The sequence below is a fragment of the Triticum urartu genome, chromosome 2A, assembly GCF_056163025.1.
Source record: "Triticum urartu cultivar PI428250 chromosome 2A, HENAU_Tu73, whole genome shotgun sequence".
NCBI lineage: Eukaryota > Viridiplantae > Streptophyta > Magnoliopsida > Poales > Poaceae > Triticum > Triticum urartu.
This window is the reverse complement of record NC_141874.1, coordinates 614,142,670-614,160,616: the sequence shown is the minus strand read 5'-3', so window position 1 is coordinate 614,160,616 and position 17,947 is coordinate 614,142,670. Positions and strand designations below refer to the sequence as shown.

The window sequence follows — 17,947 nt, the reverse complement described above, 5'->3', positions numbered from 1 at the left end:
AAAAATAGAGAGGGTCACAGCAAAAACTGGACGCACTTCGTGTACAAACTGGACATACTCTTTCGGAGTATCAGGGTTTCGGACGAGAACTCATCTGTTACACGGCCACTTCAATGTTTTTTAAACTTATTTGAACTCCGAACTTCTTTTGTGTTCAGTATGCAGCATTTAAAGCGACGTCATCAATTTCCAACATGTTCTGACATCATTTGTTGTTTTTCGGTCATTTACCTAATTGTTTAGAGAGCTAAATGACCGTGAAATTGAAAATCACTACAAAATGAATCCTGAAAATATTGAAACTTGGCATGGTATCATCATATCACCCGCATAGCATGCGCGAAAGAGTAGAGAGGGTCACGGCAAAAACTGGACGCACTTCGTGTACAAACTGGACATACTCTTTCGGAGTATCAGGGTTTCGGACGAGAACTCATCTGTTACACGGCCACTTCAATGTTTTTTAAACTTATTTGAACTCCGGACTTCTTTTGTGTTCAGTATGCAGCATTTAAAGCGACGTCATCAATTTCCAACATGTTCTGACATTATTTGTTGTTTTTCGGTCATTTACCTAATTGTTTAGAGAGCTAAATGACTGTGAAATTGAAAATCACTACAAAATGAATCCTGAAAATATTGAAACTTGGCATGGTATCATCATATCACCCGCATAGCATGAGCGAAAGAGTAGAAAGGGTCACGGCAAAAACTGGACGCACTTCGTGTACAAACTGGACATACTCTTTTGGAGTATCAGGGTTTCGGACGAGAACTCATCTATTACACGGCCACTTCAATGTTTTTTAAACTTATTTGAACTCCGGACTTCTTTTGTGTTCAGTATGCAGCATTTAAAGCGACGTCATCAATTTCCAACATGTTCTGACATCATTTGTTGTTTTTCGATCATTTACCTAATTGTTCAGTATGCAGCATTCAATTTTCAAAAGAAAATAAATAGAATAATAGAAAACAATGCAGAAAATAAAATAACTATACAAAAAAATTACTCAAAAATAAATAGAAGAAAATAAATAATGCAGAAAAGAAAAAACTATATAAAAAACTACTCAAAAATAAATAGAAGAAAATAAATAATGCAGAAAAGAAAAAACTATATAAAAAATTTGTTGGCGCGCTGTCCAGTGGGCCTGCCAGACCTAGGGTGTGCAAATGCAGACCCAGAAGGGCCAGCAGGCTCACAGGGCAGCGCGCCCTAGTTAATTAGGCCCAGAAGCCTGCTATATAGAGAAGCTCGAAGGAGCAGCCGCGGCTGGGTTTATAAACCAGTGCGGCTGCCCTTTGCTCGGCGAGGTGGGACTAAACATTGTGCACCGCCGGTGGCAGCGCACAACCTTTAGTACCGGTTGGTGGCTCCAACCGGTACTAAAGGGGGGGTCTTTAGTACCGGTTCGTGGCATGAACCGGTACTAAAGGGGCCGTTTCTCGCCCCTTGGCCTGACGAAAATTGGCCTTTAGTACCGGTTGGTGGCTCCAACCGGCACTAAAGAGCCCTTCTATATATATGGAACCTACGAAAAAATCAGTTCATCGACCACCAGTAGTTCTTCTCGATCCAAACTTCTTCGCCGCGCGTCCGTCGCCCCATCGCGCGCCGCCCTCGCCGCCCCCGCCGCCCGTCGCCGTCACCGCCCGACCCGTCGCCTCCGCCGCGCCCGTACGTCGCCGCCGCCTCTCGCCCGCCGCCGCCCGTACACCGCTGTCCCCCGGTCGTACGTACACACACACATTGTTAATTTTTACTTATTTTCTATTTTCTATTGTTTAGATTAATGTTAGATAAATTACGTAGATAATAATGTTAGAATGTTAATGGTTAGATGAATTATATGGAAAAGATGTTAAATATTAATGTCAAATATATTTTACATGAATTAGAACAAGTTGAACTAGTTGAATTAGTATAGCTAGATATTAATTAGGTATATATATGAGATTATTTGAACTAGTTGAATTAATATAACTAGTTTATTTTTAGTATGAAAATTAATAGAACAAGTTTATTTTTAGTAAGAAAATTTAGGTATATGAGATTTGATGATCTAATCAAAATATTACTATATAGAACTACCTACTTTATTTTAGTAAGAAATTAATAGAACTAGTTTATTTTTAGTAAATGCTTAGTTGAATTAATAGAACTAGTTTATTTAGTTGAATTAATAGAAATAGTAAGTGTTTAATATTTCACCTATATATGAACATATATGTTAGATATTAGATGAATTAGTTTAATTAATTAGTTGAACTAGTTAGTTGAATTAGTTTAATTAATTAGGTATATTCTTCGTAAGTGCTTAGTTGAACTAGTTGAATTAACAGAATTAGTTGAATTAATAGAACTAATAAGTGTCTAATGTTTCACCTATGAACATAGGAATGTCGTCTGACGACGAACACGATTTCATTATGTGTGAATACTGCGAAGACCAGCGCGGCCTGTGCGGCCAAAATTTTCTAGTTGATGATACAGTAAGTCACAAGGACAAGTCTTTTTTCGTAATTAAGCATGACTTATGCTTCATTTTGCTTCACCTTTTAATTTTAATTTTTCACTATTCTACTAGCGTATCTCCTGCCATGCAAGAATTTTTGTCTTGGATAAGATAGGTTTCAGTCCTAACGAAACTATGGAGGTAAAAAGAGTTTACTTGAAGACCGAGCATGGTTATACCTTCAACGTCAAATTATATAATGCAGACACATACACCTATTTTGAATGCAAAACTTGGCAAGCACTATGCAAGGCTTATGCATTTGAGGCTGATATGGTTATCACCTTTGATATTCGTCTGGAAGATGATATTGAAGGTAATAGAGATATCTGGGTCGATGTGCAGACGCCTCCAGTTCTACCATTATGTAAGTTTCTCAACCATATTTATGTCTTCGATATGAGATTATTTGAACCAGTTGAATAATTAATAGATCTCAATTAATATTGACAGCTTACTTCCAGTCAAGCAAACATGTCCGGCGCTTGGTAGACAGGACCATCCACTGTCCCGAGGCTGAACTAAACTGCGAGGAGACAAGTCATTATGTTTCATGGCTTGAGGATCTTGATGTTGTCAAGACAAATTTCTTTCCTGCACTTAGAAAATGTTAGTACTCAAAACGTGTGACCAATAGTGTTCGTTCTGAACTACGGTCACATATATTTAGGAAAGATGGTAAGATTTCTACTATTTCTTCTCAGTGCATCTTTTGCATACATTATTTTTTAAAGCTAAACTTCATTGCTAAGTATGTTACTATACGATGTTCTTCAACAGGGACTCCCGATGAATGTTGTGCCTGATTGGATCGAGACTAAAGGTATCATGAATATTGTTAGCTTACAGCCAAGATATCCTACAATGCACTTTAGTGCATTCAGGATTTCTAATAGCGAGGAATGCTTAATAGTAAAAGACTGGAGCAAAATTGTGAACGATCACAGAGAAGTACTAGGGGGCAGCAATCAGAAGCGCAACCCACGATTAGGAGACAGGTTCATCTGCATGCTCCAATATGATGAATCAGCAAAGCTATACATGTTCTATGCTATTTTACCTAAGAGAGAGCAGCAGGAGTGATTAATTAGCTAGTTCATGCTCTTAGTACTTGTCCTCTCATGTCCGTGTTCTTCGTCCTGAACTTAATCTCAAACAGTGATTTGCTTTTGTGGTGTTATGAACGCTTATAATATCATTACCATGTTGAACTCGATGATATCTTTGCTATGAAAACCGTTGGTGATGATATATATGATGCAAGAGTTTTTATATTAATTAATATGATGATGATGAGTTATTATATCATTTATGAAAGAAATTGCATATTAGTTTCAACTGGATGGACTCTAACTAAGTGATCAAGTATATATATGCCATATCCATATTACCTCGATCACTTAAGTAGGTGATCAAGTATATATAATATGGATATGGCATATACTTGATGACTTAGCTAGGATCCACACGCATCCAGTCAAACTAATCACCTAATGATTTAACAACTCATTATAATGTAAAACAATCACTAAATTAAATTAAAAACACATAATTAAAGTAAAAAAACAAAACACACCAAAACATTTAGTACCGGTTGGTGTTACCAACCGGTACTAATGTCCTACGCGCCCACGGAGCTGACTCGTGCCACGTGTTTGCCCTTTAGCACCGGTTCGTATTAAAACGGTACTAAAGGGGGGGGCTTTAGTGCCCACACTTTAGTGCCGGTTATGGAACCGGTACTAAAGGGCCTTACGAACCGGTGCTATTGTCCGGTTCTGCACTAGTGCTCCGTTCCTTATCTTTGGAAGAGGAGGACCAGTACGCAGGCAGGCATTCCCGACTTCCACATCTGCGAGCGAGTCCTTGGCCTCACAGATTCCACGATGCGTGCAGCTTTGTGATATACTCCTATCTATGAGAAACTAGCAAAAAAGAAGAACGAAAATTTAGCAAAGGTGGGGACACTTGCAAGTACGACAACGTATTGTACGTCACATTTACCCTGCCAATTTATTGTTTTTCCCGTCACATCTTGACTTCACAGTTGCGCTCCGATTATGTAGGAGGGAGAATGCGGGACCTCACTTTCATGAGACCAATTCGTCGTTGTGGTACGTTGGGTGTGATTTCAGCAGCTATCCTTGTGCCGTCCTCGCATACGCATGGTGCTGGTAGGTTTTTCTTTCTGGTCCCTGCTTCTTTTCTTCTTCTTTCTTTGTGAGGGGAGGGTCAATGGTCTTCTTGGGTCTGCCCAACGACTCCGGCCTGGCACATACGGCTGAATATGGACTAGGGCATCTTCAACCTCAAGCCCATGTTAGTTGCAAGCCCATCTTAGATATGCGGGTGGTTTGAGGACTGTGAGACCTTATATAATGGGAGGTGCTTAGAGAGATGCTTAGAAAAATAAACCGGATTTTTCTGAAGCACCGGTGCCTATTTCTACAGGAGAGACGCTTAGTTAAGCGTTTATCCTATACAAATAAGCACCAGTGCTTAAGAAAAGTCTGGTTTATTGTACAAACTAGATGATACCTCGCGCATTGGTGTGGGAATGCTTGATGCATGCTTATTTTCATAGATAGGGGATAAAAGTAGATAGTATAAGTGAGAATCTCTAAATGAGTTATTGTGCCGTGGATGGCGACAATGAAAATATGTAATATTGTCCAAACAATCTGAGCCGGAGTTGAATCCATTGCAATGCAAGAGTCCCTTGGTTAATACATTGAACATCTGGTCATAGAAATATTAATTCCATATGCTTTGTGGCTATAGCAGAAGTACACAAATTAAAGAAAAATGATTTATGATAAAGTAGCAAGAATAAATTAAGAATCCCTTGAAATTCCCTGCAGGACAAAGGTAAAAAAAATATGAACATCTCCACCACCTGAAAATGGAACTACATATGACTATAATTATAATAAAAGGGGCCTCAAAATATTCCACTTTCTTAGAGCGTAGCAAAATAAAACTCAGATACCAAGTACTACCAGCCCCGGATGCGCTGGATAGATACCAGTTAATTCAATACAAAATTGCCTCAAATCCTCGACGCGCCTCTCAACCCACAGTGATGGTCACATTGTGTTCAGCGGCCCGAATTGCATAGACAATCATTATCGATAAGATGCACCAAGCATAAACATTTTCTGCGGCCTTACTTGCCGCTGCAACACTTTGAAGAAGCTAGCTAGGATACGTACCTTGTAGTTGTTTTGGCTGCCTCATAGTCGATAATGAGCAGCAAGCACACATATAATTTCTTTGATTGTCTGACTTGTAAAACTACCCTGAATGAGATATTCTCCATGCCATGTTGACACAAGAAAAACTGATTCGAGTACATCAGACCTATTGTTGACACACTACGGTTACTGACATAGCTCCGGCACACTCCCATTATTGCTTGATTTTTGAAAGAATCCAGTGACATTCCTTACATAGCTATTGGAACTTGATTGCTCTTTTCTGTGTTGCAGTGCTTCACCTTCCATATTTTAAATTGCTAAAGTTCCTTGTGCCATTTTGTTTTCTCAAGCACCTGCCGTTAACAAAAATAAAGGTGATCATGCATGCATATTGGTGAGTACTGTAAGCTCTTGTCAAGAGAAACTTCGGTTGATTCAGCAAGTGCCAACAACCAATCATGAGAGGAAATTTAAAACAAATAAGGATGGAAAGGAACATATGCTTGTAACATTAAAGCACCAAAAAAAAAACAATTGAAGGGGAACTCATCTGGGTTGTCTGGCCAGCTTGTATCTCTCCGTCAGAGAGCATCACAACTCACAAAGGTGGCAAAAAACGCCCTTGAAGACCAAGGCACGGCCAGAAGTTTGCATCGCGCCGGGGTAGGCACTCACTTGTGGGCTGTTGACCTAAAATAAAATCAGCCCAGCCACCGGTTGATGCGCCCTAGAACTGCGTGTTTGCGGCTGCTGACCATCCTCACGAGGTCCTGCAGCTGTGTGTCCCGCTAAAGGCCATCGCGTCATGGAGATGATGTCGTAAAAGAGCCGAGAAGGATGGAGAGGAGATGAACGGATATATGGCCGTGATGTAGGGCGGGAAGAGGAGGTCATATGCGTGTGGTGGTGGGAACTTGTAAGGGAGGCAATTAAAGGGAAAATAGGAACTGATTGCATGGTAATTGTTAAAATGGAATATGAGCGATTGACGGGGGAAGAATAGGAACTGATTGCAGGCTAATTATGAAAAATCAATATGGGAGATTGATGGGCTTTCACCTTCGGCTATACTCCCATGAGTAGTAACTTACAACTGAGGAGAGATGGTATGTACGTGTGGGCACTATAGAGAGACCGATTGATTGGTGTCCCCTCAAAAAAATAAAACTAAGTGCTGATGCGGCATCATGATGACGTGGACGGCGTGCATGTAGAGATAATTGCTAGCAGTGGGGATTAACTTCTTAAGAATATAGGATATAGGATATATGATAAGTACCGGTAGGCGAATGAGCAACTCTTAGCAGGCAGGGAGATCGCGCGAGACGTGGACGTGACGGACCAGGCGGCGTTGCTCGAGTGCTACCGCACCGTCCGCGAGATCCATCTCGACCGTTGGTGGTACCGCCAGTGTCAGGCGAAACTAGAGGCCACCTACAAGGAGTACGACGAGGAGGCAGACAAGGTGTGGGGCAAGACCGACGACGAGAAGGACAATGCCAAGGTCGTGCCCCACTGCCATGACCACAAAGCAGACACGTCCACAAGCGCCGCCGGAAGCGAGGAAGAGTAGTGCATGGCAGGTCGCGCCGCTCTGGTCACAGGAAGGCCACCGCTCTTCCCCTTTGCATGAAGCCAAGCTTGGCGGGCTGATAATGGTCGACCTATTAGTTACTCAAGCTGCGGCGCTGGAGGCTGCGGAGGCAGAGCTGGAATGTATGCGGGTAATGAACACAAAATTAATACTTCTTTGGATGTCTACACAAAATAGGTAATACTTTTTTGGATGTCTACACAAAATTAATACTTTTTTGGATGTCTACACGAGCTGGAATGTATGCGGAGGCAGAGCTGATATCCTCATTGTCCACACAAAATTAATACTTTTTGTATACACCAAGACCATTTTTTTACATGTTCAACATTGTTAAAGCATATGATTAGCACCTTTTGAACATTTTTAAGTAAGTGTTACTTATTTTTCAAACAAAAGTTGGAACATATTTTAAATTATAACTTTCTTAACTATGGATTTTTTGACATGGAACAACCATTGTTTGGAAATTTTACGATTTTTTTTGAAATTCTTGATTTTTTTAAATCTATCGTCATTTGCTTGAATGTATAAAACATTTTTAAAATTAACTGAACATTTCTTTACATTGATTAATTTTGTTAATGTCATTTAATTTTTTTAATGTGTGAGGTTTTCAAGTGTAATAAACATTTTTTGTAAACATGGTTAACATATTCTTCTATTTTTTCCGTAACATTGCACATTTTTCATATACAAGAGAGACATCTTTCAATACACGTTTAACATTTTCAAATGCATGATTAAGATTTTCCAATTTTTTACAAAAATGTTATGTTTATACACAACCACAGAAACAAAGCAAAAAAAAAGAAACAAAAAAGTGAAGAAACCACAGAAGGAAAAAATAATCAAAGGCGTGAGTTGATGTCAGCTTGACACGTCCACGTGGTTACTGAGCGTCCTAGCAACGGTTATGTCGCCTGTACTGATTGGTATAGCAATCGCCTACGGGCGACATAGAAGCGGGCCGGCTGATTAGCTGCGTTGCCCGACGGCTTCGCCCGCGCCACGTCTGGTTCCTGCTTTCGATCAATGAGTCCAGTTTTCCTCTCTTTTTCTGTTGTTTTTAATGGGTTTTATATATTTTTGGCTGGTTTTATTTAATTTTCTTAATTATGTGTTCGATTTTCTTAATTTTTTAACGGTTTTCATCATTTTTATTTTTCTTCTTCTTGATACTTTGTTTTTATTGTTTTTTCTACGGTTTTCTATATTTCTTTTTCTTTTTGTTTCATTATCTGTTTTTTCATTTTGGTTTTCCAACACATGTCTACTTTGTCGTACATGTTGTACATTTAGCATATACATGTAAAACATTTTTATACTCATTTAAAATTTGCAATTACATGGCAAACATGTTTACCAAAACATACTGAATGTATTTATCAAATACGTGTCACTTTGTTTTTTCAATACATGTTGAAACTTTTTTTTCATGAGAAAAAACATTTTTTGGAACTGTGCAAACTTTTTCTAAATTGTACCAACACAATTTTTGAAAATTTCACGAATAAAATTTTGAAACTTGTCAATATTTTGTTAAATATGACATTCATTTTTGAAATGTATGAAACGTCTTTTTGAACTACACAAACATTGTTTTACATTGTATGGACAACTTTTAATTATCACATACTTTTTTGTTGAAATGCGATATCTTCTTTATTGTCGCAGAAATTTTTCATGCACATATTTAACATTTTTTGTACACATGATTAACATTTTGGGTACACATGATTAACACTTATACTTTCTTCATTCACGTTATATATTTTGTTGTATACACCAGAAATATGTTTCTATACATGTTTAACATTTTAAATTGAAAAATACTTTTTTAAATACAAGATTAACATTTTTCAAATAGAATATTATTTTCATTTTTTAATATAAATATTTAGTAGATGTGGAAATGTAAACACAGTTAATGAAATCAAAAAACAAATTGTGGAAAAACACATAAAAAGAGTCACGCATGATGGCAGGGTGACGCGGCTTGTTGTTACCTGGCCGACCCAGTTCGGTCTCGCTGCAGGCGAGACGTGCCTTGGCGTCACGGTAAGCGGTACATAGCCGCACCAGCGCGGATGCACATTGAGACACCCTCAAGTACGAATATCCTATTCAACGCATTTTGGATCAAAGTGTCGCTCCTGAGAGCAATTCACTGAGAAGTATTCCTTGCGGGATCCACTCAAGGGTCACTCTTGTCTGAGAGGTAAAGCATTCCAGTTTATTCAACAATAACAAAACATTTGATACATATAATTTCAGGAGGATTAATAAGCAAAAAATGAAGTCCATTATCTAAAGTTGAGGAAGCTCTAGCCAAAGGGCCACTTTTGGTGGGCGCACTCTTAGTCGCCGTCATGTGTCGCGTGCAGGACGCTTTCTTGGGATTTTTTTTCTATATGCGTTTTCAGGCTTGAAATGTTTTTTTTTCTTTTTTTTTGACTTTTTGGTTTTTGCTCGGTTTCCCCTAGATTATGGACAAAAAAATAAAATAAAAATAGCGTGAAAAAATATGTCTTTCCCTTTTCTGAAAGGCACAAATTAATTTCTCGTGAAGGCACAAGTTTTCTTTTGCGAGAGGTATAGTTATGCCCCTCGAAATGGAAAACAAGATGCATTTTCTTTCCTACGCAAGAGGCACAAATTTGCTTCTCATGGGGGCACAGGGTTGCTTCCGCAAGAGGCACATATGTGCCTCTCGAAAAGAGAAAAAAAATAACATATTTGTTTTCTTCCACGAGAGGTACCGATTAACTTCTCATTGAGGCACAGATTTGCTTTCGCGAGAGGCACAGAAAAAAAGTATTTTTTTTCACGAGCGACGCAAATTTGCCTCTCGTGGAGGCACAGGGTTGTTTCTGTGAGAGGCACAACTAACAGAAAGGGAAAACGCGTTTTTACCATGAGAGGTACATATTTGCTTTGCGTGGAGGCACGGATTTGTTTCCGCAAGAAGCACAGTCTTTTTCTTCCGTTTTTTTGTGAAAAAGAAGTTCGTTAAACCTATTAACATGGAATCTAGCTTTAAAGATCTTGACGCGAGAAATTCAACGGTGAATACAGCTTGCGATTTAAAAGCACGGCTTAATAGATAAAATATTTTGAATAAACAAATATATGAAAAAAGGAAAACTTTTAGATTGCGCCACTGGGGTTTAGGAATGACCTTAAAAAGGAGTACCCCGAGTGATTCGGTCGTCCCTTTGCACAGGGATGACCAGTGAACGACGGACTGGGCCGGCCGATTATCTAGCTTTAGTGTATATTTTCTAGTATGCTTTTCTTTATGTTTTGGGAACCTTCTAGAAAATTCCTAAACCTTTTTACTGGTATTTATGATCTCTTTCCGTTTCTATTTATCATATTTTCGGTTTATTTTCTTTTTTTAGAAAAATTCAAGAAATAATTTTCACCTTTTCAATTCAAAATATCAAAAAATTTGACAAAATTTCTTCATAAATTTCAAAAAAAATCGTGTTTTTCAATTTATCAAGTGTTCCATTAAAAAAGATACCCCGCTTCTATAGAATGTTCTCATTTTTATAAAAAGTTCAGAAATTTTAAATACCATTCGCGGTTTCAATTTTTATTCAAAAATATGAAAATGCGTTCATATTTTCTAAGATTGTTCGTGTTTTTTTTAAAGATCACGATTTTCATTAAGTGTCTAGAACTTTTTTCAAAACTAACCAAAAAACCATGCGCGAGCGATCAGCCAGCTGAATCTGAATCGAATCATTGCCCATTAACAAAGAACCTTGTCCGGGATATCGTTATGAACTATGGTACCGAAAAATTTCTTCCATCCCGCTTTGTTATGAACTATGGTCGTGCGTCGTATACGTTATTTCCAAATATATCTCGCCCCGTTAGCTTGCGTACAGCAGAATCAGTAGGGCGGCACGCCAACATAGTTGCCAGGAGGGAAGTACTCGCAGACGGCCACGGTGTCGAGGCCGTTCCGGCAGGTGCGGCGGCCGCAGCCGAGCTCCCGCGTGGTGTTCCACACCACCTGCGTGTACTCGCCGCACGTCTTCCCCGGGGCGCAGGCGTTGGCGCCGTGGTCGTACCACCGCCGCTCGTCCACCCACGCGGCCACCGCGTGCGTCGCGTTGTGGTGCCCGTTGGCCCAGTAGAGGTTCCGCCCGTAGACCCCGTCGGCGGGCCACGGGATCGGCGAGAGGTTGCAGGGGACGCGGAGCTTGTTCGCGTACTGCATGGCGTCCAGCTCCAGCGTCAAGTTCCACGTCAGCGGCGGCAGGCCGACTGCGCCGCGCGCGTCGTTGTGCGCCTGCAGGAACTGCGTCCAGGAGGGCACGACGGCGGCGCCAGGGTCGTGGCCGGGGATGCTGATGGCTGCAGCCGGCGATAGCGAGGCCAGGGCGAGGGTCAAGGCGGCGAGGCAGGCGAAAGGAGACATGGTGATCTGCGGTGCGGGTCGATTTGGTGAAGTTTGCAAGGGAAGTGCAGTCGTTATATAGGAGCGGTTAATTAATTGTGCGGGTTCTCGTATGCATGCATGAGCGTTTGGATTTAGATCGCAACGCATATGTGTGTCAGTTTGGACATTGGCGAGTTAATGTGAAGCGTTCATCGTCGAGTAATGGATTGCTACATACGGTCAGATACTGTCGGTGATGAAAATGTGAATTTATTTACTTTTGAACCATACAATTTGGGAATTACAAGTAAACAAATGCATAATCGATGGTAAATAGCTTTGATGCACCACGTGGAGGGATGCAGTTAACTTGCATGCACGGCGTGATCAATCAACGGCGCGCGATCAGTAGTTCAGTATGGCCGGCCGGTGCCGTAGTTGCCGGGCGGGAAGTAGTCGCAGACGAGCAGCGTGTCGCCGGAGTCGCACACGATCTTGCCGCACCCGAGCTGCGTCGTGTTCCGCCACACGACCTGCGTGTACCGCGCGCATCCGGACGAGCTCGCCGGCGCCGTGCAGGAGCTGCTGCCGTAGTCGTACGATCGCCCCTCGTCCACCCACTGCGCGACGAGCGCCCCGGCGTCCAAGCGACGGCCTTTGCCCACGGCGACGTTCTCGCCGAAGTAGAAGAGCGACGAGCGCCGCGGCGCGCAGTCGGCGCGGCGGGAGCGGGCGTAGTCCTTGGCGTATCCCGCGATCCCCGGGCTCCACGTCAGGGGCTGCACGCCGACCTTCCTCCGCGCCTCATTGTGCGCCGACAAAATGTCGTCGACGGTGGCCTCGGCGCGCGCACGGCGACTTCCGTCGTCAGTGTCGCTGGCGGGCGTGCACGGTGGTGCCAGGAATGCAAGCAGTAACAAGATGGTGAGGTAGCACATGTGCATGGTCATCCTTGTGCTCGCCATTTGCGTGGGTTTCCTGAAAGCTTGGTTGTATTGAGATTGAGAGGGACGCAGTGCATGGATGTGATGGACCAGTTGCGTCGCTGCATGATTATATATAGGGCAGAACGTTTCGTGTCCATCTCTCTTGAGCCTGATTAGCTGTTGATTACTTTGAACACTCGCATGGCGGCTAAGGATTAGCTAGTGTGCTCTAGCTGGTTATGCCATCTTTGTATCCAAGCCACCAAGGAATCTTCCAAATTGTTTAGAAGCTAAATCTATTGGCACGGCACAAACAAGATGATTGTGTGCTTGACCAGAGGAGCAAATGCAATTGAACAAGTGCATTATACGTGGTATCTTGCTGGTTTTAGGGGACTGAGCAAGAGAAGATTAAGGAAGAAGCAACAGCAGCTGCACGCCAATTCTTGCCGCCCACACGGCCGTATATATCGCGCGGTGCGATGAGGGAAAGACCCTAGCCAAATCGGTGCGCTGTTTACATCATCATTTTGTCGACTGTAGTGCACCACTGCACCATACAATATTTTGATTATTTTTGGACAAGCATTTTCCCCTCTACAACACGATGAACTATTTGGTAGTACTCCCTCTATAAATAAATATAAGAGCGTTTTTTTGCGGGGAAAAAAAATATAAAAACGTTTACATCACTAAAGTAATGATCTAAACGCTCTTATATTTGTTTACAAAGAGAGTATCAAAAAAGGAGGCTGAGCCAAGTCAAACTTTCGCGACTGTTAGCATGAATATATGAATAGAATTTCGCTGTAAAGTGGCTAACTTTTTTCGTACACAATAACTTAACAACTTCCATTTCTCTTTAATTTCGGTCTTAGCATAATGCATGCAGCCAAAACTAATCATTCAATAAACACCCTCTGACAAAGGAGCTTCCCCTTGTTGCACAACAAATCATCGTAAATCGAGTTAAACCATGGGGTTAGGTAGTTTTCGGGGACGCGCCGCTTTGCTATTGATGATGGTAAAACGATCAATAAGTGTGCCTGGGACTAGCCATGACGTTGATGGTCATTGCCTCGGCCAAGAGCATGATGTCTGCTCCGTCGTCGCCTGGAAGGTTGGGAGATAACCTATACAAGAGTTTGCCGGTGTTTGTCGATTCGTCCACTACTACAAATTTGAGTATTCGAGGTGTCAATGGAGGTGGTTCTGACCATTAATCCAACAACCGCCTCTAATGAGCATGCTTATGCACTTAAGACAAGTAAAACCGCCTTCATTGAGTTGACGAGCAATTGGAGGTGGTACAATACGCAAAAACCGCCACAAAATTGGATGGCGGTTTACACTGAGAAAACGGTTCCGATATGAGTTATTGTAACACCTCAATCCGCCCCTTTCTTTTTCTTTGAGTTTATTTGGATTCTATTTGAATTTTGGTTTGAATCTTCATTTGAAATTTTATTTGGACTTGAGCTAAAAAAAATGCCTATCTTCCCCTCCCAAGTAATCCAACCTTTCTATAATGTTGCCAAGGCAATGGCACACATATTCTAGCCTTTCCATAATTCTTCTCCACAAAGAAACATTATTTTCCTATGAGAAGAATGTCATTATCTTGTAAAGCATTCTTCAATTTGTTTCGATCCAATGCTTCCCAAATCAATTCCATGACTTCTCCTACACCTTCCACACCCGTGCACTCTAACATCTTTGATCTTCATGTGCAACAAATGACCTCAACAACCAAATCAAACTTTTGGTCCCATTTTCACGATTGAACTACAACTGCCACATGTGCTTCCCCTATTGAACCAAAACTTAGCAGAGTGACTCACCTTATCAATGTACTTCCACCCACCAAAATACAGAGCATTTTCCCAAGCCAGTTTCCCACACTCCACCGCAAACACTTGCCATCCATAATATGTCTTTGATCACTACACTCAATCCATTAGTCCATTGAGCATTAAATCTCTTATATAATCTCCTTTGGTAACCAGAAACCTTCCTGGCATGTACAACGACTTAGTGGTTTGGCCAGGCGATGCCAGTGGTGATCGCCCCATCGCATGCCAGTAGGGCGCTTTGCGCCAAGTTCCAAACCCCTCGTCCACTGCCAGCCATCCTGGATCGTATATCCGCACCAAGGCATTCCCCAGCCCCTCCGCAGCTGCCACACACCCTCCTCCCCCTCGGATTTTTCCTCACATACGCACTATGTCAATACCCCACCGCTGCCGCATCTCCCGCCCGTGGCCAGTGCCATTGTCGCATTCCCCTTGTCCTCCCCATGCACATGTGCGCCCCTCTGCACCCTTCAATGCTGCACCTATCTCCACCTATGACAATGAGACATGTAGCCCATATGCGCAAGCCCCTCGGCGGCATCCTCCGTATTGCTTGTTTTGGTCATTCATGGTGGAGGGATACCTCATGCGAGGGGTTTTCAATGGTGTATGATATGTCTACCGAGTGTTTCTATCTGGGAATAGATGGCTATGAGAGCCCCCTGGTCTCCTCTTATATAACCGGTGGAGGCTAGGGTTTATATGTAGGTAGATGCGATCCTAGTTGCCGCAGCCACGGCCAAAGCCATTTTGTCTGTATATTGTACATGATAGACATACACATCGCATGGTATAGCCTTCAACGGTTGGTACTTGTTTGCGACCGAGACGCTTAGGCTTGCGTGGCCATGGACAACTCGTCCCTAGCGTCTTAAGCGCGAGGAGTGTAGCCAGCGCTCATGCACACCCCATCGTTGGCCGGCCAAACAAGCAGTGGCGGAGCTACACATGCTTCATTGGGCGGGCCAACACCAGCTAGCTTAAGAAATATGTCTGAAATTTTGCTCCCAGAGCCCAAATTCAGCAGCACTCTACACTGTAATCTTATTTGGCTGGGTGGGCCATGGCATGGTTTTGCCCAGCCGTAGCTCCGCCACTGCCAACAAGGAGGCTAACGCTCGCTCGGGGACATGCCAGTTTTCCCGGTTCGTTGGTCGCAATTGACCGATCCACCATTAGCCGGTTGGTTGTTGACTATTAAAAAAATCGAATTAAAAAATAGGATTAAAAAAAAAGTCCACGGATTCGAAAAAAATCTCAGGTTGACTTTTTTTAATGGATTTGACTTTTTTGCAAATTCAAAAATTTCACGAATTCAAAAGAAGTTTACGGTTTTGAGAAGAAGTTCACGGATTTGAAAAAGTTTTTTTTATTGGAAAAAGGTTCATAGATTTTGAAAAAGTTCAAGAATTTGATTTTTTTTTGGGGTGGGGGGGGGGGGGGGGTTATGAAAAAAAGATGGCGGAGAACCCAAAAAGATTTGAGAAAAAACCCGGTCAGAAGCTTCTCAAAGCTCCCCATAGCAGCAGAAAGCTTCTAGCAGTTTCACAATACTGACTAGGTTGCTTTCAGAAAAACACGAAACAGTGTCGTGTGTGGTTGAAGAAGAAAAAAATGTAAAATTAGCCGAGCCCAAGTGGAGGAGGGTGGTTGTGTGTGTGCCGGTTTGCCGTTTACACTATAGTCGATCTGAATTTCTATTTGGCGCTTAAGGCATCAGTTATAGGCATATTTTCTAACTTGCGCACACCCCTCTCAGCACCAAAGTAGGAGATAGGCCATTTAGGTTCTTTTTTTCATTGTTGAAAACATTTGCACCATCCGGTTTAGTGAAGCTTTTAGAAGCTTCCAAATATATATTTTTATATTTTTTGTTTTGGTTTTTTATTTAATTTTTTATTTTTATTTTCCTTTTTTGTATTTTATTAAAAACTAAAATGTTAAATTTGCAAAATTAGAAGATCTTTTTAAATAATTTTGATTTGCGAACTATGTAAAATTCATGATTTTTTAGAATTTGTGAACTTTTTGAAATTCGTGATCCTTTTTGAATTTTCGGGAACCTCTCAAATTTGCGAATTTTTTCAAAATTTGTGAACTTTTTTAAAATCCATATTTTTTTTCAAATTCGTGAGCTTTTTCAAATTTATGAGTTTATCTAAAATGTTGAGCTTTCTTCAAAATTCATTATTTTTATTTTTGTCAACCTTTTCTTTTCAAATTTATGTACTTTTTTTCTAATTCATGATCTTTTGTATACCTACAAACATTGAATAAATCCATGATTTTTTTGTTTCACAAACATATTCAAAATCGCAAAAACCGTTTTGTTGTTGTTGTTGTTGTTGTCTTCTGAACTAGCAGCACAACACAATCGAGCAAAAAGAAATGGATGCGAGCGAACAAAAAGCGAAGTGAAGGAGCGAATCTTAATGGGCTGCGGCCCCCTCCCGTTCGCGTGTGTGCCGGTTCCCCATTTGGCGCTCTAGGCGCTAACGAGGAGGTCTCGTAACCGGCGCCTGGAGCACTGAATAGGGTTTTGGGGCGGATTGCGCGGCGAATCACGCCACAGCCTCAAATTCATTGGCTCCTCGAGGCCTACCGCACAACCAGCTAGGTCACGCCACTTTCCACGTAGGCACGCCCCGACACGGACGACCATCACAAGCCGGTCTGGGCTTCACCGCCAGTTAAGCTAACCACCTCCCAAACGTTGGAGGGACAAGGACGTGACGCCCGTAAGGCAAGCACGAGCCATGGCGCAGAAAGTTCAGTCGGGATGCTCCTTAACCCAGTCGAAGAGCCGCAGCTTTAGAGATTAGAGTACGCGCAACTGGGCAGCACAAGAAGTGCCCAAGAATCTCTCTCTCTCTCAAAAAAAAGAAGTGCCCAAGAAGTGTCCGGCGAAAAGCTTCGGGTGGTAGCCGTGTGATCTACGCCGGTGGCGAGCTGGTGGCGGCCTTTGCTCGGCTTGCGCTGGCTGCGTGGTTGTCGCCGCCGCGGCGCCAAAACACCTGCCCAACCAAAAGTTACAGCTGCTGAGCGCAATTGATCAGGGAAAGGAGAGTTCAAAAGTTACGGCCCGTTTGCACACACAAATTCTGCGTGCAAGTGGGTAAATAAAGGCGTGGGGCCGGCCGGTCGCGCGGAGAGTTTCGTTTGAGCAGCCATATGATGTCGTGTGTCATGTCGACGCATACGTATGCACGCATGCGGCAGAAATGCGTGCGCGTCCACGCTCTGCTGGACCCGGACGGTGCCGATTCGATAAGACCAGCAAATCAGATGGGTCCGTTCGCTGGTGATTAAGAAAAGGTGGTTTCTCTCTCGTGCGCATTTCTGATCATGAGTGCTGTTGACTCTGTTTCGGCCTTCAGATATGCCTTGGGCATGTTTTCCCTTTTGTGAATTTCATTCAGTTTTCACACATTTTTCCACGAGTTGTGTGCTCAACTAGCAAAG

General features: G+C 42.3%; 2 protein-coding genes across 2 annotated transcripts; both read right to left on the bottom strand.

The window, feature by feature from the left end:
* Positions 1–11,108: 11,108 nt before the first annotated feature.
* LOC125533787 (pathogenesis-related protein PRMS-like) lies at positions 11,109–11,752 on the bottom strand. Its single transcript, XM_048697137.2, has one exon. It carries the CDS (start codon positions 11,743–11,745, stop codon positions 11,215–11,217), a length of 531 nt encoding a protein of 176 aa, XP_048553094.1. The 5' UTR covers positions 11,746–11,752; the 3' UTR covers positions 11,109–11,214.
* Positions 11,753–11,960: 208 nt separating this feature from the next.
* On the bottom strand, positions 11,961–12,727 carry LOC147986225 (pathogenesis-related protein 1A-like). Its single transcript, XM_087540004.1, has one exon. It carries the CDS (start codon positions 12,669–12,671, stop codon positions 12,120–12,122), a length of 552 nt encoding a protein of 183 aa, XP_087396130.1. The 5' UTR covers positions 12,672–12,727; the 3' UTR covers positions 11,961–12,119.
* Between the last annotated feature and the right edge of the window lie 5,220 nt (positions 12,728–17,947).

What these genes read in the sequence shown, in the direction of transcription:
- LOC125533787 (XM_048697137.2), bottom strand. Translation starts at nt 11,745, where the DNA reads ATGTCTCCTTTCGCCTGCCTCGCCGCCTTGACCCTCGCCCTGGCCTCG.
- LOC147986225 (XM_087540004.1), bottom strand. Translation starts at nt 12,671, where the DNA reads ATGGCGAGCACAAGGATGACCATGCACATGTGCTACCTCACCATCTTG.